The sequence below is a fragment of the Zosterops lateralis genome, assembly GCF_965231275.1.
Source record: "Zosterops lateralis genome assembly, contig: SUPER_6_unloc_1, whole genome shotgun sequence".
NCBI lineage: Eukaryota > Metazoa > Chordata > Aves > Passeriformes > Zosteropidae > Zosterops > Zosterops lateralis.
Window position 1 is genome coordinate 1,996,678 of NW_028154616.1, and position 26,070 is coordinate 2,022,747.

Below are 26,070 nucleotides of genomic sequence, written 5' to 3' on the forward strand. Positions count from 1 at the left end.
ACCCACTCTTTTCCCCCAGTGGCGTTTAATGGGAATAATAGGCCAGGAACACTCCCAGCTCTTCCTGACAGTGTCTGTGCAGCCCGGCTGCTCCTCCAAACAATTCAAAGGGTAAGAAAAGTGACAAGAAGTTGCTTTAATTGTAACTTATCCCAGAAAAATATTGTCACAGGATGTATGCTATGCATTTAAAAGTGCAGCGTGAGCTGAGTTTGCCTGGAGCAATATTTAGGGATTTTGCTAAGGAGGTTTACGTAAGAGTCCAATAGATAAAGGCTACAGCATCCACCTAAGGTGTTTGGTGGGGTTTTGTTTGGTTGGTTGGGATTTTTGGGGGGTTGGTTTTTTTGTTTTTTGTTTGTTTTTGTGGAGGGTATTGGTGGTTTTTTGGCGTTTTCGTTTGGTTGTTTTTGGTGGTTTTGGTGGTTTTAGGTTTTTGGGTAGGTTTTTTTTTTTCCTTTTTTGGCGATGGTTGTGGAGTTTTGTTTGTTCTTTTTGTACTTTTGGAGGGGGGGGGCGGGGTGGGGGCGCAAAGGCGTTTTGTGGTTTCTTGTTCGTTTCTAAAGAGGGAAACGTCTTTCCATCATTAAAAACCTGCTTCCAGAGCTTAATCTTTTTTCATCGAGAGGATGTTCTTCCCTCCCCTTCAGCACAAGCATTCCCTAGAAAAAAAAAAAACCAACCAACCAAAAAAACAACAAAAAACCACACGGTATTACTCCGGTGCCGAGCTCCGCCTGCGGGGCCGGGGCGGGCAACGGGGGCGGCAGCGCCGCGGGAGGCGGAGTCCCTGCAGGAGAGCGGCTGTGGGGCGGCCCGAGCTCCTGGGCAGCGGTGCCTTCCTTCCCGCAGCGGCCCCGGCAGGCGGAGCGCAGGGCTGGGCGGGCCGTGGAGCAGGGACACCGGGCCGGGCCGGGCCGGGCCGGGAGGGGGGGGGCGGGGGGAGCCGCGGTCGCCATGGGGACGCGTCGGGCCCGGCCGGGCCGCGCTTCCTGTCGGTGCGGCGCCGCCACTGCCCGGCTGGAAACAGCCTTGTCGGCGCGGTCCCGGCCGAGCTAAAGGGCCCAAAGGCGTAGAGCGCCGCGGGGGGGAGGAGGGTGTTTCCTACCGGACGAGTTAGGCGCGGCACCGGCATGGACGGTGCGGGACCGGTGCGGGGCCGGTGCGTGCGCGGGGCGGCCGGTCCGGGGAGACCGTGAAGGACCGGGGGGGAATTCGAGGGGATTCGGAGGCCGCGGGGAAGGGCGGCGGGGGGCCTCCGGCAGGGTCTGGCGCGGTGCCGGGCTGCAGGAGGCCCGGGGTGCCGCCCGCCTGGGTGTGCTGGGGCTCCGCAGCGGGAGCGGGCCCGGGGGGTGTGTGTGCGCCCCAGGGCGGGCGGAATGGGTGCGTGGTGCTTCCCCCGCAGTGTCCCGCGGTCCCCTCGTGGCTCTGCGGGGTTTGGAACATGTACTTTCCTTCCCCCGTGAAAGAGAGGTTGGTTCTGAAGTACGGCAGTCACCAAGAAGCAGTTTTGAAATAGGAAAAAACAAACAAACAAACAAACAAAACCCAAAAAACCCCTAAACCTTTGTTTGTTTCACCGTTAATTTACAGTTGTACAGCTCGTATATTTACAAAGCTCTTGCCTACGGACAGTGTTATTTCTTCTCTGGAAGTTCATAGTAAGTCCTCTACTGCCGGCTTGGGATTTGAGCACGCCGAAGAATCTGCTGAAGCTCCAGCATTGCCATTTTATTACTGGCATTAAATTTTCTTGTTTATTTATTTTTTTTTTCTGTCTGGGTCATTAACTTGACGAAAGATGGCCAAAATTGAAACCTATGCTACTAGTTATGTTTTGCTTACTGATCCGTGCTAACCTTGTATGTTTTGGTTCATTTTTGTTTATTTTTTTTACATGCTCTCCTAGTTTAAAAAAGTTGACTTCTTACTCAGCGTGATGAAGGAGTTCCCATGCTCTGAAAATGTCATTTTGTAAAAACCAACACATACCTTTTCTTGTGTCTTCTTGCACGGATCTTATTCCCAATTTGAGATATGTCACACTTTTATGTACTAAACGTTTTCATGCATTAAGTGTGGTATTGCTTCAAAGCCAAAAGTTTGTTTTATGAAGTGCCTTTATAAAAACTGTGTCTGTAATCTGGGGCATTTCTAAACACTTCGTTTTACATACAAAATGATTTTTAAAGAAGTGTGGGTGGCTTCTGAACAGGGTATGCTGAGGCACTTGGACAGGAAGCACAAGACTTCACATTTGGCAGTCTGTGGGATCGAATGGCCACGCGAATATAACTTTTTCTGCACAACAGTTCTCGTGTAACAGCGTGGAGGTGCCTGAGGGCAACAGTCAGTTCTGTGATCCTGTAGTTGGCCACATCCTCGTTTTGGCTTTTTCTGTTTCTCTTTCAAGTTGTGATTTCATTTATTTGTTTTTCTCACACAGTGATTCCAAGGGCACTCAGGCCATGGCCTTTGAGAGGACAAAGCAGAAGGACTGGTACCAGGTCCTGGGGGCCAAACCTTCAGACAGCCCAGCAGAACTGAAAAGAAAATACCAAAAACTTGCTTTGCTGGTAAGGCTGGCTCTGATATTTAAGACACACCAAAGTCATTTTTGTAAACTAATAAGGTAATAGTTGCAAGGTTTGTTTTTGCATCCATGTCATTGATCAGATGCAACCCTCGAGTACACAAAAAGCAGATGCAAAGAACAAAAACAAGGGGTTTTTTTCCCTAATAGTCAGTAGTATTGAAATAAAAAATGAATAGGAGGAAAATATGTTAATTTTGTTGGAAGGTTTCTGGTGAGTTTTTGTGGAGTTGTATTCTTGGCCATGCATCAAGACTTCATGTTCTGTGAATTCCCCTATTTTTTTCTGTACTGCTGCTGTGCGTAAGAATCTCAGAGCTTTAGCAGATTATTCTGTGTGATTCTTGGTTATTGTGTTTTACCCCCCTCCCTTGAATTCAGGCATTTTCCTGAGAAAGTGCTTTGGCCTGGGGGTCTGAGGAACATGGAGTGTCTTTTTTGATACTGTTAACTCTTTTCAGCTGAAGGTGATAGACAGATAGAATTCCCAAGGTAGCTGAATTGCTGTTTCTTGAAAGCTGGGGACTTGGTAGAGAAGAAGAAAGGTAAGGCAGAACTTAGTTTTAGTAGGAAAAACTCCCTTTTCTGTAGGAAGCTCCTAGCTAGGCTGTCAGTATTGGCAGGGTGTTGGAGCTTGTGCATGGCAGATCTGAAGTGGTTTGAGGTGTCAAAATGAATGTGATAAGAAGCTGGGATTTTTAAGTGAGGTAGAGAGAATGCCAGTGAGCAAGAGACTGAGTTTTGTTAGAGTTGAAGTAAATTCATGGTGTTGTGGGGGGAGGTTGTTAAATTTTATTTCTGGCTACCACAGAAACAGTTTTGAGGTTTGGTCATTTCACCAGTGCGTTCCAGTTTTACACATCTTGGTATTCTTTGGCTGAATTTGCTAGGCACCTCCTGCTCTACATCTGCTCTGTCTCAGCACCTCCTGTGAACTTATTCCTTTGCCTGAAGCTGATTGGTGTTCTCAGTCTTAAGTTCTACACCTGGCAAGATGTTTGTGTGCAGATTCTGGATGTAAATCCTTTGGTTCTCACTATTAAACTTTGATTATTCTAATGTAGGAGAGGGCTTTGGAACCCAAGTTTCTTAATCCATTTTGAACAGAAATTGTTGTTTTCTTAGACCTCCTAATGGTTTTGTTCTATTGAATTGCTGGTAAAATGTGAGTGAAAGATTAGTAAAAGAATGATTGTTTTTAATGAAGGTGGTCAGGGGACCATGTTGTAAAATACTTCTGTCCAGACAGGGGGCTAATTTAAACTGAATACTGTAGTGGAATTAATATGTTTATTTTCCTATGAATTGATGCATAATAATGGAATTAGAATTATAGGTGTTGTTCAGAGCTGTTACAGAAGTAAAGCTTACAATAGTCCCTTTCTTTTATGAAGTTATAGTGCTGTACTTCAGTGTCATTTCATGTCATTATTTTGGGGTGTATGAAGCGAGAATTATCAAAGTTTACAACTGTGTGTCTACACCTCCAACTGTAGTTTCAGAAGATTAAAGTATTGTTTAAATATTGTTTGTATACCAGCATTTCTTTAGCACCAGTATATTTCCAACCTGGCTGGTTAGTGCTCTTTATTTGAAAAGTCAGTGAGAAATGTTAGAGAAAATGAAGATACTTTTTTATGGTGTTTTTCTTTTAGTGTCTGTGATGGATCCTTCTGACTATAAAGAGATGTTTACTGATGTTTACTTGTAGGTGTTTTCCCAAGGCAGATCTGCTGCTTGTCTGTTGTTGTCATATGTCCTGTCTCTGCTCATCTTTTTCTTTTAGCTGAACTGTTATAGACTCTGCTGGGTGCTCTCCTTCCTGATGCAGCATCCAGCACAGTCACTCTGGGGTCCCCAAAGCATGGTGCTAATGAGACCACCATGGTTTTTATGGGCCTTGCACCCCACTGGCTGTAGGAGAGACTGGAGGGCACAGCACCAATCTTCCCTTCGTTACAGTGCTGCAGTTGTTGAGTTGAGAGGTTCCATGTTTGGAAAAACTGTAGGGGTTTCCTGAAAGAATAGTCTGCCCATGGCATGTTAACACAGAAGTGTTCTCTCTGGTTCAGGGACTCCTGAGCTGTGGACTTGTGAAGATTGGCTGTATTAGGGGAATATTTGTCCTGATGCTGTTCCCTGGTCATCCACTGTCCGTTGTTAGTAAGAAATCCAGCCATGGGTGGACCTTTTGTGTCCTTTCAGATGGAGTCACTCTCCTGCTCTCCAGGCTGCTTCTTACAGCCTGTGGTGATTTCTCAGCCCTAGGTGCCCAAGTGCTCCTCGAGTTCTCTGATGCTGTTACTGGGGATGGGAGTGGTACAGGTGACACTGCCATTGCCAGGTGTAGGAATTTTTTCCGTGGATGGCAGGGACAAGGAACTCTGCACACCTGAGGTGTTCTAGAAACACGTGGCTTTATTGTTACAAGGGTCGTGGGTAAAGAGGGCCTGCTTCCAGCCACCAGCCTCGGCTGGAGCAAAGCCCTAAAGAGAGAATGGGGAGAGAGAGAGATAGAAGAGAGCTAAGGGGTAAAAACGGGGTAGGAGCAGGGGAAAAGCGTGGGGAGAAAGCAGGAGCAAGGGAGGTGAGAGAGCGGGGAGGGGAGGACGAGAGCGGGGAGGGGAGGACGAGAGCGGGGAGGAGAGGACAAGAGAGCGATCCTCTTGTTACAATACAATATATCCTTTTTTCTGTTGAATATTCTAATTCACATTGACCAACCGGCGTGAGATACAAAACGTACAAACTTTGCATGCGGCCTATAAGAACGACTGCATTACCATGTCATTTTACTCTCTATAGACTTCTTTCTTATGCATTTGTTCCTGGATGTCTTTGCCAAGGTGGAAAGGCAACATTCTTGTCCTTTTGTCAGCTTAAGCACCGTCTTCCTGCCTGCCAGGCTTACATCTCGAAACTGGCTTCCATTTCTATTTCACTTACAGGTTTTGTATCTGCAGTATTTTTTATCATGCAGTCATATTCATAAGTCCTTCCTGTCCCATCTTTCCCAACAGCCAGGGGCAGGGCACAGGGCTCCTTGCAGGCTTTGAGTGAGGCATAGATTTAGAAGAATTAAAGACTGTAGTCAAAATAGATAGTGCTGAGATAATGTAGCTAGGACTTCCCTTTTGCTAACAGAAGCCAGACTGAAAGAACTGATAATCCTTGGAAGGAACCGATCAATCAGAGGAGCTGTCAAACTAGGGCTTCTGCATCCTGAATAATCAATAGACCCCATGAATACAATACAATCATAAATCAAACAGTCCTGGGAAAAACAGGATTTAGCTGTCACAAACACTAAAGGTTAAAAAGTCAGAGCTGAGGAAGACAATCTTACTTCATCATTTTGGGACCCCACCCCATTAAAAAGACCACCGACCCATTTCAAAGAATGGCTTTTTGGGTTAATTACCATACGAAGCGGGGAATGGGAGGTGTCAGAGCTATGAATATGCATTTGTAGTTTGTGTATTCAATACTCCTGAAGATAAAAGGCCCTGTGATGATCTGTAAATTGCGCGTGTGTTTCTGGGAGCTATCCCGCACGCTGCCCGGCGTCGTAATAAACATACACTTTCTAACTTTAAACTGTTAGAGAGTCTTTGTCCGTCATAGTTGGATATTGGTATTAGATCAATGTCCATAGTTTTTTTAATAAATCATGAGGAGCTGGAATAGCTGATTAACACAGCCTTGTATTGCTTCTTGCATGTCACATTTCATGGCCAGTGCAGAATGTTTTCTGGTTTTTATGTAGGTGCAGGAGTTAATCTCCTGAAGAATTATGCTGTGCTAATAGCCTTAAGGTCCAAAGGTTTGCAAAGGAACTTGCATGTTGGATACCAACTGCAGTTAACATGACATTGATTCTGTAATGATGAATATTCTGATCACACGTGTTCCTTAGCATCAAGCGGAATAGATTGTGAGATTTATTTTTAAACATAATTTTGCTGTTAAAATAAAAATGGCAAAGCTCTGAGTCCAGGCCTTCTTTGAGTGATCCCCAATGCTTCATGTTGAGCATTTGCTTTTTGCCGTCTGCTATTTTCTGTATTTGTCAACACATGCATGGTTAGCATCTTGAAGAAATAGTCAGATGTAAAATTTCCAAAGCGAAAAAGAGTTGGAGATCTTGCCATATGTCATCCAAAAGATAACTATATTTGCAGTTAAATCTCAGGTTTTACCTTAATAATACAAAGTAGTACACAATTAAAAGTGATTGAATTGTGGCTTTGTAAGAACAACTTCATCAGGGCAAATTCGCTTAAAACTAATGAATTTTTAAAACCAAACTTCTTTTTATTAATTCTAACAATTTGAGGATGGAAAAAGTTAATAACCCAGAACAAAATTGTACCTAGACACCCTACTACAATGAATATATTTTTCTTTACTGCACTTAATTTTTTCATTCAATCAGGTCACAACATGTATGCAAGTGAATTATTTTACTATAGATAATATGAGTTCAGTCCTTAATAATAGTATTATTTTGATGCAGAAAACGAGTTTGGGCTAAAACTAGGGATTTTTTTTTCCCTGCGACATCTTCTAATTATTTAAGCATCTTATAAAACTTCCTTGAGACTTAATTTTTTTTTTTTTTTTTTTAGTAATTCTTGTGTACTTAGGTGACTGATACCTGGGTCATCTTGATACTCTATAACTAAGAATCAGTAGCAGCTGAAGATGACTTTGGGGCACAAAATGCGTGTGCCATTGTCAATTCTATAAAAAGCTTATTTTTAAAAGAAAGTAAAACTTCTGTGTATGCAGGCTCATACTCTGGCACAAAGCTCCAGCCAGTAATTCTGAAAGCAGAAAAAATCTGTGAGTGCTTTGAAACCAGCACAGCTCAATGCAAAGATTCCTTGGCTGTCTCTTACAGACTCAGGTTAAATTGCTTTCTGAAGCACAGAAGACTTGTAGTTGCTGTACCTGAAAGGAATCCAGCAAATTCTGCGAATTAATAACTTGTTGAAGTGATGGGAGTAGGTCTTTAATCTTGTGGAACTTTGTAATGTGCTGGTGGGTTTGAGATCTTTGGGATACACAGAGCCTTTTACCCAGTTACATACATGGTGGTTTCAACAAGGTGATTGCTTAAATGCTTACGTGGGTTTTGTGCTCTGTGCTTGGTCTTTTTTTAAGGAATCCATTCAGCTTTTAGGAAGGACAGTGCTTATGTTCCATTTCTAAATGTGTATAAAATCAACAGAAGATGAAATTAGAGCAGCAGAAATGGGACATTTAGGGGACACCCCACCCCCTCCCATCTTATTTTTGGCACAATTTTAGCATTTGCTTTTGGTCCAGCACTTTGCAGTCAAAGAATAAGTTGTCAGATCACTTTTGAATTTTTATGCAGCTGCTTAATATCTGAAAAATGCTTTTTACCAGGAATAAAGTCACCAAACACAAGCTTTGTCTAGCTGAAAATCAGGTGTCTGTTCCTGTTGATGCTGATGATATTATAGGATACCTTTCAACTGGAAAAAAATTATTGTGCAGGAAAATTATATGCTGCTGTTACAATGTATGCCCTAATTTTAAAGAAAATCCATGTAATTTGAGCAGGCAGTATGCAAGAAGCTCTTATTTTTAATATGGTAAGGAAATAAAATGTGCCACTTAACACAGAGTGCTACAAAGATTATCTTTTTTTATCAAAAGGGGTGGTGTTTGTCTATATAAATACAAAGTGTTGAGGTGCTCACTTGATCCATTTGAAGGAGTAGATTTGCAAACAGAGCATCGGGCATAGGTGAGAATGAATCTCAGCAACAATAAATAAGGAAATTAATAGAAATTTAATGAGACAAAATTACTTCAAGAAGAAATTATTCCATGGAACATGTTTAAAGGAAGGTTAGGATTTTCTGGAGAGCAGAGAATCTGTTACCAGATTTATGTACACATCTAAATTCTGCAATCACAAGAAATGCAGTGCGTGTCATATATGTAAAGTTAAAGAGCCGCTTGTTCTTTTTTAGTGGTTGTTGTTTTAAAGTTTGTTGCAAGGTAAACTCAGTATTAGTCCTGAAAGGACCTGATTGCTGAGGAACTCATGCTAAATTTGAGAATTTGAAACTAAAAATGAGAACATTTGCAGTTCTGTATTGGGAGTTTCATAATAATGCTTTTCATGAGAATGTATGTATTCCTTTTTCAATAACCTTGGCCAGGTTTGGGGTTTTTTTATTTGAATGGCAGCACAAATTAGAGGTGTTTAACAGATGCTTAGCTAATACTAACTTGCCCTAACTGGTAGAGAATGGGTTTGTAATTTGACAATATAAACAGAACAAGTTCAGTGGAGCCTGGAGCTCGACTGGAGTTAATCTCAGAGCTGCAGAAAGATTAACCATCAAGTTTAATACAGAGGACTTGTTTCAATGCTCAGGGTAGATTAACTTGGAGCTGTTCTTTACATCTGATTTAGCAGTTATCACTTTGATACAAAGAAAGGGGCACATTTTCAAGTTGTGACTTGAGAAATTGATTACTGGCCTGGGTAGTACCAAGTGAAGCTCGGTGTTAGAGAAGTCACTAATTCAAACAGCTTCATTAGCCAGATCATGGTCGTGCTGCTGCTGTTTGAATTATGAGTTGTGTGATTTATTAACCTGACTTTGGTGTTGGCTTTTGTTTGGTTTACTTTGTCATGTGTAATGCTTTTTCAAAGATGTAAGTGAATTTTAATGAGTGGATGGGGTGTGAATATCACTACAAAAGAAATTTTATCTTTAATTTACATAGAATATGAGAACCAATAGCATCACAAAATAAGTCAGCAAGTAAGCAGTGCATTGCTTATCCAGGTAGTTCAGCCAGTTGTGAAAGTAGTGTTAGTTTCTAAATTTCTAAATTTAATCTGTTTACTTACAGGGTTATTGTCCACAGTTCATTTGTTACAACGAGCAGCTTCTGGTACCTCATCCTCTGTAGATTTATGATTCATACAAAACAGAGTGGGCAGCAGGCAATTGAAATGGGAGATTTGGCGAAATTGTGCTCAGCCTTTGATGTCATTTGTGCTCTGCAGAGGAATCTGATGCCTCTTCTTGAACACTTTGTGCCCTGGTTATGTCAGGTATCCATTGTAACAATGTATTTTAAAAGGATCTATATGTTGTTCAGTTGGCTTTTTGTGAAAGGTGTTCAGTATTTACAAATATTTCCTGTGTCCTGAGTCAGTATAAAATTGAAATTATGATTAAAAATAAAATCTTTAGTAGCTTACTAAATGCCATAAAGACATTTCTGTAATATTTGCAACTGTTCTTTCAGCATTTTGAAGACATATTTAAGTAGTTTCATATTGCACAGTGTGCTTTTTATCTCATTTCTGACATGAGAGATTTGAAATAAAAATCATGGAGCAGAAGATACGTATTAAAACACAAAGAAGGAAGCTACAAAGACCAGCATAAATGCTTTCACATCATAAATATTCTGGTTGTTCTGATGTTTGAAGAGCCACAGTCAAAAGTACTGTGAGGTGTTCAACATGCTCAAATCAGACTATGCATTCAGGTGTCTACTTTAGGAATTTTAAGCACTAGGTCAGTTATTTAATGCAATGGTCTGAAGGGTAAGATAAGTTTCGGGTAAAATCAATCATCTTGCATTGGCTGTGTTCATGTAAGGATCTCTAATTGCTCTTAAATGAAATTGAGTATGTTTGTGTTGAATCTGAAATAATTATTACATTTTTCAAATATTTTCATGTGATGTACTGATCTCTAAAATTCAGTCTTCTGGGGACTTGTTGGTTTTTTTCTTATTTAAATAAGTAGTCTGTGTCTTATTTTGTCTTCTGTTTGAAATACATAATATAATTATTACAGAAAGCTCTTAAAGCAACATATTCTCATGTTCCTTCTTTTCTTCATCTTTTTACACTAGAGTCAGAAAATCCCCATCTGAATGACATAACTGTCCCACCCTCTATCTTTCCCTTGCCTCACTGCATCAGAAATGCTTCCTCATCTCCTATTGAGCTCAAATGCTCAGCAGACATGAGCTTATTTGAGCTGATTTAATGCAAAAATGAGTTCCTGTACCTGAAGAGGTGGCCTGTAGGATACATTGTAGATAGCTTATTACTATAGAAAAAAAGTTCAACTTTTTGTCCTCTGCCAGTCATTTGGATAAACTCTCTGTCACTTAATTTTCAGTTCATTAAAAGTGATGTTTCAAGGCTGAAAAGTCAGTAGTCAGCTATTGACTGACTGTTGTCAAACTTGACCCTTCATTGTTATTCCTGCTAAATTATCAATAATGAAAAAATTCAGTCTGTTTTGCTTGGATTTATGACTTGAGGATGTCCATAGTCAAAGAAGGTAAAGATGAATGAGTTTGCTGAGCAGCACCTTAGGTAAACATTTTTCTTTCCTTGACAGAACATTGGCTTGTAACTAATGAGGTGTTTGAGGAGAGGCTGAACAAGAGCTGCTCTTTTAAGAGGTACTTGCCTTCTGTCAGAGCAATCCAGGATTGCCTCTGACTGCTGCAGGAGAGCAGTGCCAAGGATAGGCTTGGGAGGATTCTCCCAGTGAAACTCTGCCTCCTGGAAATGTTGCTGTTGAAACTCAAGGGATGAAAACCTTGGATTACTCCTCTACAGTTGCTGACCTGTGCTAAGTTTTGATTTAATCTTTCCACCTCCTTCTCTTGTCTGTTCCTTTCTAAAATGGGGCAGTTCTGTAAAGGCTAAGACTGGCTATATAGAGTGTTATTAAAGATCAGTGTCCCAAGGGTCAGTAATGAATTCTGGTAAGTGAGCAGAATTGTATGGATATGTGATTTCCTAGAGTCCCCCTCAGAGCGTGTCCCTTCAGCATTGTGAGGATGTGCTGCCACGGTTGTTTCCTTGCTGCAAATAGAGAAATTTGCCAAGCACATCAAACATCCAATTAGAAGTTAAATTAACACCAAACTAGTGATCAGTCCAGATAGGAACATATCCTTCAAGCTGATAAATAAATCCAGTACAAACTAATTTCTAAGTGTGTGCGGTTCCATGGATTGTTTGGTATTGTTTTGTCGCTGTGGCTGTGAATTCTTGAAATAATGCTGACTTTTATTTATTGTTGTTGTTAGGGATTTTTTTCCTTTGTGTTTTGGGTTGTTTTTGTAGGGGCTTTGCCTGTTTGGTTTTTTTTTAATACTGAGTAAATTCTATTAATAGGTAGCTTTTTATGTTAATTTCAAAAGTTATAATTCAACAAGGGCCAAACCTGTTATTTTGAGATCTCAAATGCCTTCAAACACTGTAGTGATTCTATATTGATCTCAGAGGTGGGAGGAGCTGAAAGAAATAGTTTCAAGAAAACAAAAGATTAAGACCACTTGTTATGCAAGTGTTGGAGTTATGATTGCTAATAGCTAGTTTTTTAAAAGTCCTGTATTCTTCAAGGCCTGCTTTCCATCTGCGGCTGGAGTGCCTTAGGAACTTTGATTGTTTTGCATTATGCTTCAATCCAACCTCTTAAAGCTGTGAGGCTGTTCTCAGGTATTCCAAATGAATGTTATACTTTGGTTTGGAATATTCTGTTTGTGGCTGGGGCAGGGGGGCAGCACAGAAAATGGTGCTTTGTGCTCAGCAGCTCTTAGGAAGTTGTGGGGATCAAAGTACTTGGCTTCACCTGCAGGAGGGTTTTCCTCTTGCAAGTCCCAGTGCCAGCTGAAGGCTCCTGCCCTAAACTGCCTGTCCCTGCCCTCCTGTCAGATGTTACCCAGCCTGTGGCTTTTCATTCAGGTAATATTGTCCATGGCAGCTGGAAAGGTTCCTCCCTGTTTTTTCAGTAGTTTAAGCAACCCTGCTTGGTTTGATTCTCTGGAGTGTTTATGTTTGTTTGTTTGTTTGTTTGTTTGTGGTATTCTTCTAGAATAAAATAGATGATTTGCAAGTTTGCTTTCACATTTGCCTAAACTGTTTTCCTAACAATTTGTCTGGAATTATTAAATGACTAGGGCCACAATAATCTATGCCTAAACAGGAGAACATTGTTTGTTGTGACATTATTAGTGTGAATTGTGAGCATAGGACCCAGAAATTTAGAAAAAAATTCAAATTCCCTTTCTAATTTTACCTTTATACTATTGTAAATTTAAGTGTGTTTTTCCCCCTTCATTCCTTTGCTAGTTTTTTATGGATTTTCTGTTGTTTTTTCTTCTCCTGCTGTATAGTGTAGTTTTCAAAGGGCTTTTTGAAGTACCTCTTGAGGCTCTTGGGTCACTCTTCCTAGGAAAATAAGGAGCCATGGAAAGGGAAGAAAATGAAAAGAGAATCTGTTTTTAAAAAAGTACTTTTTGGTAACCATAGCTTCTGGTTTGTCTCCTCATTTTCATACCTTCATTAGCTAAAGAATTGTTTTCTTCTATTTATAGAACAGTTTATATTCTTTTCCATCAATAGAAACTGAAACTTTTACAGTTGATTTTTGAGGGTGAGCTGAAGGGCTCTAAAGTAGGAGATGGATGGAGTGTTGCCTTGGACAGAGACGAGAGCCACTGCCACCAGTTAACACCAGTACAGAGTGTGGAAGTTCAAAGGAGCAGGGTGATGCTGCAGTACCATGATAAAAGCAATTGCATTTGTAGTATGTTGAAGCAAGATACCTTTTAAAAAAAGAAACCCAACTTGGAAATTAATGAGTTTATGGCAGTGTAATTTAGTCTCTGGGGTTTTTAAATTGCACTTTGAAGACTTCAGTAATTTTCAAGAATTTGCTGCGCTGGATTTGTAGATTTGTAGTCCCTTCTTGTGTTTTTACATACCTGTTGCACCTTGCTCTGTATATGTAATCCTAACTTTTTTTTTTTTTCTTTTTTTTTTTTTTTTTTTCCCTAAATTCTGGCTGGTTTTAAAATTAAATAATTTGGGTTGTCTGTGGGTGTTTTATTTCAGAATTATCCACTGGGTAATGAATAACCAAAATGTTAGGAGAAAATTCCTTTTTCCTCCAGAGTGCTGTCTTGTGGACATTTTGCTGCAGTTATTTGAGTCACAGCAATTACTTCCTTCCTTCCTATAGTTACAGCTATAGCAACAATAGTGTTGTTTGAAATATTTCTGTTCTGGTGGATTTTTTTTTTTTTTGTCTCAGGGAAAAGTGTAGGTGTGTTGTGCTGGATGTTGTGTATAATAGTGGTTATTTGTGGCCAGAAGGTTATGGAAAAGATAAATAATGTATGTAAAACATGCAAGCAGTGGAATGTTGTGTGGGAAGATTGATACTTGTACCATAGTTTTGATCATGGCAGATTGAAAGGAGGAAAAAGGGACAAGACTGGACCGACTTTTCACCAGCTAACTGATCAATATGCAGTGTTAGAAAAGAAGTCATAGAATGGATAAGTTCTAAGAGATGAGAAGGAAAAGGGAAGTGATCATCTTTTATTTTTCCACAAATGAGGAACATTTCCCATGAGAAAAACATCTTGGAGATGGGCAGTGTAGGCTGTAATTAGTGTCAAGGCTGATAACATGATCAGGTAGGGCAAGGCTAAAGTTGTTAAAAAGCTTAAAGGTTGGTTGTGTTTAGAGAAAGAAAGGAAGAAGAGATGGATTGAAGTAATGGATCAAGTAGATAAATTCCTTGCTCTTTTGTCCAGCTGTCTTTGGACAGACATCCTTTGGAGAAGTTTAAATCTCTGTATGAAAAGACTGAATGTCACAAGGAGCTCCTCACTGTTTCTCCTCTTTGCTAGTGGAAGAAGCAGGGTCCTTGCATGTTCTCTGCTCACTTCTGCCAATTGAGTGAGCGTGTTGAAGAGACTGATTGTGGACTAGGAAGGCACCTTTAAGACCTGGCATCATCCTTTTCATGGAAGTGAGCAAGTTTCATGTTTTGGAGAGAGTGCTTTGCAACATCAGTGAAATACAAAAAGCACCTTCAAAGTAATGTTGTTTTGTGCTGGTTTAAGATAAGAACACTCCTTTTTTTTTCTTTTCTTTTTTCTCGTTCTTTTTTTCTTTTTTTCCCTTTTCACTTGTCACACCCAGCTTTTCAGTACTGAATTGTGCCAGTGACTTCAGAGGGCACAGAAAGGAAACACAAACGAGTGTGGAGCCTGACTGACCTAGTGAGGGCCCCACTTTTCACTGTGAGTCTCCTGCAATGCCCATGTTACATCCCTGGTTTTCCTGCACACAGACATTCACCTTGCCCGTCCCAGGCTTTGTGTACAAGAAAGGATCCCATCCCAGCAGCTCGGGTTTGGAAGACTGTAGGGCAGGAGATGTGAAGCCAATATTTCAGAGCAGCACTAAACTTCGTGGCTGGCCATGGCCCCGTGGCTGGTGCAGAGGAACAATGTCCGGCTTTGCTGTAGCCCGGGAAGCATTAGGTGGCAGTAGCGTGTTGTATTTGGCAGCTGCTTTGTCGTTGGGTTTTTATCTTTGGTCTCTTCAGTGCAGTTTCATAAAGGGAGAAAACATGTCTTTTATTTCTGGCAGTTGTTATAAAACGCTGATTTAGGGTTGCTTTGGTTGGGGGACTGTAAGAGCAGCTGCTTGGAGGCCTGTGTGTAGTGGCGGGATTGCTGTAGTGTGTGCACAGTGTCAGTGACTTATTTTCTGTCTGTAGTATCTAACAGTGATAACATTAACCACACATATTCTGATGATAAATATACTGTTAATTGCCAGGTGAGTTTAATTCTGCAGCCCTTACTTTTTCATAAGCTGTTACCATATCTAAACATAATATAGTCTATTAGATGAAGTCGGTTTGGGGCTTTTTTTTTTTTTTTTTTTTTTTTTTTTTTTTTTTTTTTTTTCCTTAGATAAAAAGCAATCTTAGGTTCAAAAGAAAGTTGGTAGGAACATAATTAACCTTTCAGCACAGTGGTGTTATTGTCACTCCAGGTCTTGGACAAGTGCAGTTACCTTGTGACCCTTTTGGGAGAGTGTGTTTTTTCTTCATCCTTGTTTCTCCCAGGTAAAGGAGCTCAAGGATTTCAGAACTGTGTTGCATTGTATTAATTGGGCAGGATGATCAATTAATGGAAGAAGAGCAAGAAAGTGTTGACAGAACATGCTACCTAATTAGTACCTGATGGACCATGTAGGCCACAGAGCCCAGACTGTGATGTTGCCTCAGAGTGGCAACTATACAAGACCTTTATATGCAAAATAGGCCTGTGGAAAAGCCAGGGAAGAAAGTTTTCATTGCTGAAATACTTCCATTTCCACTGCAACCTCGGGGGAAGCTTCATACTGCACAGAAGGAGCACATATCAAATTATCAACCCTGTGTTTTGTACACATCTTGTTCCGAAGTAATGTAGCCTTTTGTTTTGCTCAGATATTTTTTAATGGAAGAGCTGATCTACAAATAGGTTGTGGTTTTGTTTTGTTTTGTTTTTAGTTTTGTTTTTTTTTAATAAAACTGTGTAGCAGGAGAGAAATACTAGGGCAGTAAGATTTCCTGATGGCTCCTGTGATAAAATAGCAAGCAAAAGGATTCTGAGTGAGGAGCAGTCAGCACCACAGGGTTCAAGGGTTCCACCTCAACTGGTTTTTGATTACACAGCAGTGCTGGAGAGTTTTTCAGGTGAAACTTAAGGCATCCTGAATTGAAAAGCACTTTGAGTGTAGGAAGGTAGGATGGCAGAATTATTTAGTTACTGGTAATTAGTGGGGTTTTTCTATTCATTTATATAAAGACATTGGTAATTAATTCACATTCTTCATTCAGAAGTTCTCCTGCAGTGACAGAGGTTTAATGTTTACATGGTTAAATTCAAGGTTTTTTCAAAACTAAGGCATTTTCTCCTACATTTTAAACTTCTTTGTTTTACTGAGATAAACGTCTTGTTTCAGAATGCTTTCATTGGGTAAATAACCTCTTTTTTTGTGTGTGTAAAATAGTGTATTTTTTTACCCTGCCCTAATTTTGTAAGTTCAGCTGGTGAAGTTGGAAAATGGCTTCTTTCTTTGACCTTTCAGTGAGTGCCACAGGGTGGGGGCCAGGTGCATGTTTGTCACTTTTCCCCTCGATTTTCACAGGTGGCTAAAATGTGCTTTTCTTAAATTTTGTTGGCCAAAAGTTCAAATTCCAATTTAGTAAACCAACTGATAATTTGGTCTGTGTTGTAATTTTAAAACCCATTGCAGAATGGATTGTGTAAGAAAAGCAGTAGGGCCTAGAGCAGAGCAGGCAGTCTATGCTCTCTGTGTCCTGCCCACAGCCAGAGCAAATGCTCTTTTGGAGGCCTTGACAAAGGTAATACCAGACCTGGGTGTTAGTTCTCTTACAGCCTGTTGGGGATTTGTGGCTGAAAGGGTTCAGGGTGATGATGGAGGTAAAATTAGCCAAAGTTTTAACTTTAAATGTAACTGTAGAGTTCTTGGAGTGTCCTAATTCCATTAGGTGGTTCCTTTCCTGTGCTGTGTCCAGCAGGGAGACTGCTCAGCTTTACATTTTGGTGCTTTATCAGCTGATCTGGAACTTTGAAGCCATGCTGTATTATTTGATTGAAAGTATTGCTACAAGGCCTGTGGTGACAGTTCAGAACTGGAATGTGCAGTTTTGCCTGGTCTGGGGTGATGAGGGGAACCCACTCTCCTACACTGTGTTAAGCTCAGCTGGTGATGTTTCAGATGCAGAAGTTCAGTATCTTCAATAGCTTTAAACATAAATTTACTGAGCCCTGAGACCAATAGAAGCAAGAATTACTTGTTCATGAGGGCTGGGGCCTGTGTCAGCCACGCTTTAAACTCTCTGAGGACAGAGATTTCAGGGTGCGTTCCCTGCACAAAAACCCAGACAGTCAGAACTTTGCAGTGGAGGCTGGAGGGTTTTCCCCCCAGCTCTCACACTGATCTCTCCTGCTCACAGTCTGCAGCAAGAGACCCTCTGATAAGCACTTCTGGATCAAAGCAACAAAACTATCTCCAAATGTAATTTTAGAAAGAAGAGGAATGCTGCACTAAGCTTAATTGTCCAAAGCTGATGCCAAAGCTGTGGGAAGATGAAGACTGAACACAGTCTTCTTCTGGAGAGAGAGAGAAAAAAAACGAGTAGAAAGAGAATGTCAGCCTACCATAATATTTTGATTTTTGAAATTATTTTAAATAGTTGAAGATTTCTTAGATGTTTATAGATGTGGCTTAAATATTGTAGTATTGCTTGGCCAGATTGAGAGATTTTGTTTTAGGAATTGTAATTGCTTTCTTACAAAAATGTGTCCTCATGGTCTGTAAATAACTAGAGAAATGGATGCAATTATATGACCCAATCCAGCCCTTGTTTAGCAGTTAATTTCTCCAGATTTCTATGAGCATTTGTTCTGACCTACACAGATTTGGTTGTTGGTTTAAACCTAGCCAAGGCTGGTGGTGTCTTAATTGCTACCACAGAGCAACCATTTGGCCTGTGTGAGATGAATGTTGTCAAGGTACCTTCTGCAAGGCGGACATTCATCCACTGGGAATGTATCAAGAAAGTTTTCATTAATTGGTCCCTTTGTTGGCATTTGTGGCAGAGCAGCCAAAAACTGAGTATGAACAGACACTATGTCAGGGGGTGAGATTTATTGGCAAGTTTGAGTAAAAACTGGTATTTACTATGTGTATTGTAAGCAGGGGCAAAAAAGTTTCCTCCTAAGAACAGCCTGGCATTAAATATACTGAGATTTATCTTTTTTTTTTTTAAGGCAGGGAAATGTAACAGGAATTCAGACTCAGTCAGAAGTTAAATAGGAAATAGCCAGTTAATATTTTTCCTCTTAATGCTGACTGTCTTGCAGCTCCATTTTAATGTGATGTGAAGTGTTATGATGGGCTCTGTAACGTACAGACAGATCTGCATGGACCTATAAATGTGTCAGATGAGAACACTTGACAGTTTTTGTCCTGACTTCATTTGCTTAACCTGTAGGTAATGACAATTACAGTTAATAATGTATATATGTAGACTAAAGCATGACAAGTGTTTTTAAACATAGCTCCCAATTTCAATGTTTTTATGTTTGCATTAATTTCTGCATTTTGATCTTGTTGCTTTGTTAACAGGATGCACTTCATTGTATTGCAAGGGACATACTGTAATGATTTGTGCAATTTGTCTAAGTGCAGCAGGATTGTTTAATTTTGTATAGAGCAAGGCTGTTTGCATGAGGCTTTCTGTTCTGCTTGCTTGAGCCCATTTTAACTTTTTTTAATGCTATAGTGTGCTATAAATATAATAACAGTTTGGACTTATTACACTGAGGGAGAGTTCTGATTCTGAAATTTGAATGTACTGCCTGTTTGATATTGAGCTTTGATAAAAGAATAAATAGATTTACCCCCTAATACTTAAAATGTGATTCATAAAATTGCTTGATATTAATCTGTGCAGTTCCCATAAGGAGTCAAAGTTTCATCCTTTTGGGTTCCCAGACACAAGTCTGGCCATGTGGTTGGAAAATAATGGCTTGGGTTTCTCTCTTCATCCAGCTGCTTCCAGTGTTTCCCCTGTCCTCGTTCCCTGTTTGAGCAGCAGTGACCAGCTCGCTCCTGCCAGGACAGGGCTGTCACTGCTGTATCCTGCTCTTATCCCACACTGTCCCCTGCTTGTCCAGGACCACTTCTGCTCTGTTAGTGCATCCAGCCCTTTGCATACCAGTTTCCTGTCTTGGCTCTCTTCTGTTTGCAATTTTAATTCGGTTCTTTCACTCATCAAAAATGTCCATGCACCAGATATGAAGAGTATTTGTCAAGTTTGGATTGAATTTCTCTTCCATGACCATTGCTGAGTGTCTTTCATCACTGCTTATTTTTTAATATAAATATGCATCCTTTTACACCTTCCAGAAAGTGTTGTAGTGTAGATTGTGAAAATGGTTTTTTTAGAAAAGGTAAATCATAGTTAGGTGGAAATTATGCTTCTCATGGCATTCCATGGATAAATTTATGTCTAGCTATAAAAATACTGTAGCTAGTGCTATATGCCTAACGTGGAGAGAGGGATAAGGATGCTGAGACACTTGAGTTAATTTGAGATGTTAATATTCTATCATTTACTCTCATGTAAAGGTCAGGTTTGGTCATTAGACGTAGTTCTTTCAGAGGTAGAAATACTTGGTGCATCTGAGTAATCCTCTGGTAAAATCCTACTACTTCATTTACTCAGGGCACATCTCCAGCTTTAAATATATCCCATATTCAAATATAGGCACATATCCCCCATGGAAATAAAGTAGGAATTCAAGACTTGTCTAAACTTGTCAGTTCAATTTAGCAAGGTGATTCCATGAGACTGTAGATGATTTCAGAATTAAAAATCTTTAATAAAATCTTTAATAAATCTTTACTGTGCTGTAAGTGTTGGTTTTGCTCACTACTTAAAGGTTACTTTATGGCTTATGATAGTAAGTCCAGAATAATCTAACTTAAATTTTTGAGCTCTGATGATTTCATCATTGTTCTGTGCCTGTCATTACTTTTGAATTTTAGAACCTTAATAATGGTTGCCCTTATGGGGAAAAAAAATCTAAACGGAGTATAATAAAAATTTTAAAATCTGAAAATATTTCTCCAAAATAATCATCTCAGCTGATTGGACAGTATTGAATAGTAGATATTGCACATCACCTCAGATGATAGTGGAAAATAGGAAGGACAAAGCTGTAGAAGGTAAAGAGTACTCTTTAGTTTTATCCTGGAAAAAAATTGGAACTGATTTCTCTTCAGTTTCCTCAGTCAGAAGAAGGCAAGTTTACATTTTAAGTGGCTTACTTAAAAGCTATGTAATTTCAACAGGGAGGAGGTTTTTACAGTTACCTGTGAAGATACACAGCAGTAGATTAAATCATTTTTTTGTAAGTGAAATAAAAAATTGGAAGCAGTAGTAGTTTTCCTAGAAAATGAAGCCTCCTGGTTTGATGTACAGAATTAGGGATGTGGTGCATCTTTTGTTTTTGGAGTGAATACCTTTTATACACAAGGCAAAATAGCCACAGTAATGTTTTAATTACTAAATGAGAAGGGATAGTACTTTTTAAACCTTTTCTAAATAACCAGCCTTTTCAATCTGGCATGTGAAAAAGCAGCTGTGAGTAAAGTTTGGCCATCTTAAGTGGTTTAGTTATTGTGTATTCTACAGTTTAGGAGGAGATGACAAATCCGCTGTAAAACCCAGGCCTGTAATGCTTCACTCCTCCCCTCCCACTGAGCTGATCCTCACTGGCTGCTGTAAATGTCTTTGGAAAAATTAATTCATGAGCCCCAGTAAGAAATGTACATTACACTGATTTCACTAGAGAGTCTCTGCTGGATAATTTGAATTTGATTATAATCAGTCACCCTGTTACGTTTATTGCCCAAAGTTAAGGAGCTGGTGGCAGGGTGGGAGGACGGGGATCTTTGTGTGTTGCTCAGCCAAAGCCTCAGGCAGCTCTCAGGGCTCCTCATCCCATGGTGGGAGATTTCTTGAGGTCTGCTGATATGTCACTGAGATGTAATACCAGTTGTTAACTAAATGGTCACATTAACTACCAGGGATTAAAGTCCAGGGCTTGATTTTGCGGTTCTTCAAAGTGCAGAAGGGTCCAAACCCGGAGTGTAAAGTAGGCAGAAATTCAGGGAGTAGCAGTTAGAATGCTGCAGCATGTTCCAAATTCTTATACAAACCTAATTGTGTGTCACACTGTACAAGTAAGGCTATCATAAATAAAATAGATGTTGGAACTCAAGGCATTTTCATAGTCTACGCTTGCAGCAACATTAACACCTTTTGGTTTTTTTTTTGAGACAGAAAAGGTTTGTTTACTTGCTTGTTATTTATTCTGTAGCAGATATCCAAGGCAGTAGATCAGCATAATGAAATACAAGTAATTTACCTAAAACAATTCTGTGAAAAATTCCTAACTTTTTGGATACTTGAAAAAAGACTGAGAACTGTGAACTGAACCTGTATCTGTGTTTCAGAGTATGTTTGCCAGTTGATACATTGTTTCTCACAGTACCCAGCCTGCCAAAAAGTATAGTCTGATGCATATTAAGAACAACACGGTAGAATGCAGTTGTTTTATCAAGGTATGATAATGATACTGTAATTGAAAAGGGCACAAGGTTAAGTTTGTGTTAGCCAGCATTTCCTGTTGCTCTGCCGTGCCAGACATTTCACCAAGTCTCCAACACATACTGCTTAAAGTGTGTTTCTTATATGAGCTTTGGACTTTGAAGGTTCGTGCTTTTCCAAAATGTTTTTTACCAGTTTCAAAAGCTAAAGAAAATAAAACCTTTAAGAAATGTTTTTTTTAATTAATCTTACACCAAGAACCAGAGTCCTCAAGAAATACTAGGACAATGTGACATTTAAGATAAACATCAGGAGAGAGAGCAGTAGTATCACATATATGTTATCAGATGAACTAACATACTTCCAAAATCAATTGATTTATTTTTTAGCATTCAGACTAACTGAAAAGCTGTAAAGTGATACAAATCCCGCACAGGGAGTCAGCGAGTTACATCTAGTACAGCTATAAGAAAGCCAAATTACTTTGGGCGTGTATTGCCAACCTTCTTCATTTTCCCTTCCCTCAGCTGGACTTGAGAAAGGATCATTTACTGTTTTTATAAAATCCTATAAAATAGTAACACATTAGTAAAACTTGGTTTTGAACACAGTTAGGAGGATGAGTGCTCAGCAAAAAGCTATTTTTATGAAGTATTGCTCCCTCAAACCGTTGCACATCCGCAGCTGAAAGATTTAAATGCATCCAGTAGCAGGGCTGAGAACAGTGCTCAGGTAGGGTACGAATGACAGGAACATCCTCTGCACAGATCCTGAGGAGTGATATTGCAGGAGACAGGGGGGCTGCAGCATTCTGAGCCAAACCTTACAAGTGGGTGCGGGAGGGAGAGGCGAGCAGCAGCTCAGCTGGAGCCAAAGGAGGGAGGTTGAGTAGAAAACGGCCTGTCTGTTTGCATTATGGGGCCTGGACAGGCTGCAGCTGAGATTAACCCAGAAATAAGGCTGAATGGGGAAGAGGAGGGGATCATAAATGTCCATCATATTTCACCTCTTGCAAAACAAAACCAAACCCCTGGCTCTGCTTCTTCAGGCAGCTCCTCTGAAGGTTATGCTGGAGAGGGAGCAGGATCAGACACAAGAATCTGATAACTGGTGATGAGGGAAGGTCCCAAAAAAGAGTATGGTTGATTTCTGTCTGAAATATTTACATTAGAGTGCTCCCTCTGAAAACTTCAGTACGTTTGTACAGTGTCCTCTGTGTCTGAGTGGCTGAACAGTGTCTAAAACAACTGGAGAGAGGACGCCTCATTTGCTGTCTTGGAGAGGGAGGAGAAGAGCAGTTGAATTAAGAGTGGATTTTTGCTACAGATAAATTCCTGGATTTTGATTAGCAAGCTAGAGAGTAGGAAAATAAGTTAATAAAAGCATAAAAATAAGTACATAAAACCAGATGAAATGGGGTCACAGGAATAAAAAAAGAGTAAAAGGAGCATTAGAGTAGAAGAGCTGATGTTTGAGGATTTTTCTTGGTGTAGATGTAGTTTGCTAAAGGCATCTCTTAGGTGATAATAGAGGAGAAAGGCCAAGAGAGGAAGGAGCAAATAGCTAGAAGACATGGAGACCAGAATGGAGAGAAATAGATATAGATACAGATGAGTATTTAATGAGTAGGTCCCCTACAATGGAGTTGATGCCAGTTAGATGAAATTGTACTCTTTCTAACATAAAACTTGTGTATGCCACAGATACTAAATTTTCCAAATTATAGGAAAGGACTTAAGGCTATGTGATAAACCTGAAGAATAATTTATTTTCTGCATTATTCAGGAAATGAATTCAAGTGTTTTCTGCATTGATTATTATTTTTCCCCAGCACTTTTGTGATGCGTGGCTTCCTGTATTTTGCTGTCTCCTTCCAGTATGGTTCATATAGAATCATTTTTCAGTCAGACAAGGTTTTGATGCAGCAAAGGGAAAGTGTGATCAGTTTTGTGGGAGTGTTCTCTCAACATTCTTGGCAGGAGAGAAGCCAGTATGCACAGCTCTGCTTTGGGCAGTTCATCAGTCATGTTTCCATGTGTTCCTAAGAAACTGATCTGAGAAGGTGTGGTCTTTGTGGCCAATCCAAGTATCTAGCAGTTACCTATATAGAATACAAAGCCTTAGTGCAATGACCAAAATTTTTTGGTTTTGTTTGCACCTTAGAATTTCGTCATCTTCAGTTGAGGAGATCGAAAAGGGATGAATCTTTTTGGGTCACAACTGGTCTTCAGCTGTATTTTCAGCAAGCTGTAAGATAGTCCTCAGTCTTGAATGCAGAGGGAACTTCAGCTGGAAGAAGAATAGGATTTTGTGTACAGACCTCGTGTGTGATGTTGGAGGTACATCCACTTGTACATGGAAAAACACCTGGGAAGAAACCTGAGGTCAAGCATTTTGCTCACCCCTGCCTGCTGTTGTTATGCAGGGGATTTGTCTGGGTAACACCCATCAGTGCCAGTGACATATACATCAGTGAGCAAATGGACTCCAGGAGAAGTGCTGCTTTACGTTTGGGATTTTATCAACTACACCTTACTAGCATTCTTTTCTTTCCAAAATGGATTATAGATTAAAACAGAGAGATTCATTTAATCAGAAATCTGCTTAAGCACTTACAGAACAGGTGTTCTACACCCTAAAATCTGCTTTGTGTTTCAGTGCCCCAGCTGATGTTGGTACCAAGGGCAGTTAAAGCTCCAGAATAAGGGAAAACACAGAGATCAGCTGGTAGGCCTGATTATGTTGCAGCTTTCTCAACTTAAATGCTGTTTCCTGATGCTCCATCACATCTACTGAGCAATTTAAAATATCAGAAAAAAGATTACTGGAGATGAATTAAAGCTACAGGAAGATGGAGCTTTGAGAGTTCCTTTTCAGTGGACATGGAACCACTCAAGTCAGAATGCTCTGCTCAGAACAAATAAGAAAGAAAACGTGTTACCGTTTTAATTATTATTGCCTGTTTAACGTGGGATTTCTTGAATAACTGTGTCCTTGAATAAACATTTCTTAACTAAAATGACACAATTTTTTAGCCAGTGATCCATGACTTTAAGTATTTGGAAGGGCTATTGATTCACTGAACTGGAAAAAATTAAAGATGTTGAGGCATATTTTCAAAAGTAGAATTACATGTAGTATAAATTATATTTGATCATGTATATTTTACTTACCATTTAAATCATAAAAAAGCTAGACACATGTAATACAGCATTCAATTTATCTGTAATAGCTTTAACTAAACATTGGTGGTTATGTTTAAATCAGCTCTGTGTAGTACCACGAGAGCTGCCAGCACCTCCAGCACCTCCTCTTGTTCCTGTGGCATGGTCCCCTGCATGTACCTATTTCTGTTTGTGGTAGTCACTCTCTAGGTAAATTGTCCATAAGGCCAGTGATTCTATCAGCAAATTATCCAGAAAATGCCGTCAGTGTGCATGGTGACTCTCATGCAACTGGTGGTTCAGTTGCCATTCCAGCGGGATAATTAAATTGGCAGGTTTCTCTTGTGCCCAGCGTTGTCATCTCCCTTCTTTTGGCTCCTCAGCTTAGACCTTCTCCTTTTCTCTGTCTTCCTGACTGAGTATCAAATGTATTATTGATTGCTCCGCTCCCACCCTCCTCACTTTCACTCCCCCAGCCCATTTTTTTATGTTGTTTTTGATTGGCAGTATCATCCCGACAAACAGGAGGCAGATGTGCCAGCAGGAGAAGTGGAGGAGCGCGTGCAGCGGTTCATCGAAATTAATCAAGCGTGGAAAATTCTAGGGAACGAGGAGACAAAAAAAGAGTATGACCTGCAGCAGCGTGGTAGGTTCCTGCCAAGGAGTGCTGGAGTGGCAGCAGCTCTTTAAATAAGCAGGGGCTGGGAGTGGTAGTTAGATGGTATTTTAAAATGCTGTTTAGTGCTGAACCGATTGTTTCTTTTGGTCTTGTCCTACTTTCCAATGTGGATCCATTATTTGTAGCTTGTGCTACACATACATTAGCTGCTGAAAACACAGAATTACTTCCAACAAAACATTAGGGGGCATTACTCTTAATAGTTTGAATTATTATGAAATTTATTCTAATTGCAGACCTTAGCCCTTTTTATTTTATGAAGGTAGCTTCATTAATTGTTCTTAATTTTAAGTTTTATGCTCCATTTTGTTGCAGTGTTTTAGATGTAAGTATTAATCCATCTACACCTAGTGTTCTTTGTGTATGGATTTATCACTGGAATCATTAGGACACATTCTTTTTCATTGTGAGTGTTGGGTAGCATTCATAATTCATCCGTAGTCTAAACTGGCCTTTCTAAAGCAGGTTTGTAAATAATATTTCAATGTAACATATTAACTAGGCAGCTCTAGCACGCATTCCTTTCTATAGTTCTCAGAAAATAGCTTCTTAAAACAGTGACAGGCTGTTGTGAGAAAGAAAGGGGGGAAATGTAGGTCA

The 26,070-nt window shown here is 40.0% G+C and overlaps 1 protein-coding gene across 1 annotated transcript in view; it reads left to right on the forward strand.

Moving 5' to 3' along the window:
• Positions 1–1,046: 1,046 nt before the first annotated feature.
• DNAJC24 (DnaJ heat shock protein family (Hsp40) member C24) overlaps positions 1,047–26,070 on the forward strand; it is a 35,735-nt gene continuing 10,711 nt past the window's right edge. Inside the window, exons 1-3 of the mRNA XM_083885327.1 lie at positions 1,047–1,151; positions 2,447–2,576; positions 25,299–25,437. Coding sequence (XP_083741453.1) covers positions 2,469–2,576; positions 25,299–25,437 — 247 coding nt within the window. The 5' untranslated portion in view covers positions 1,047–1,151; positions 2,447–2,468. The remainder of the gene's footprint in view (positions 1,152–2,446; positions 2,577–25,298; positions 25,438–26,070) is intronic.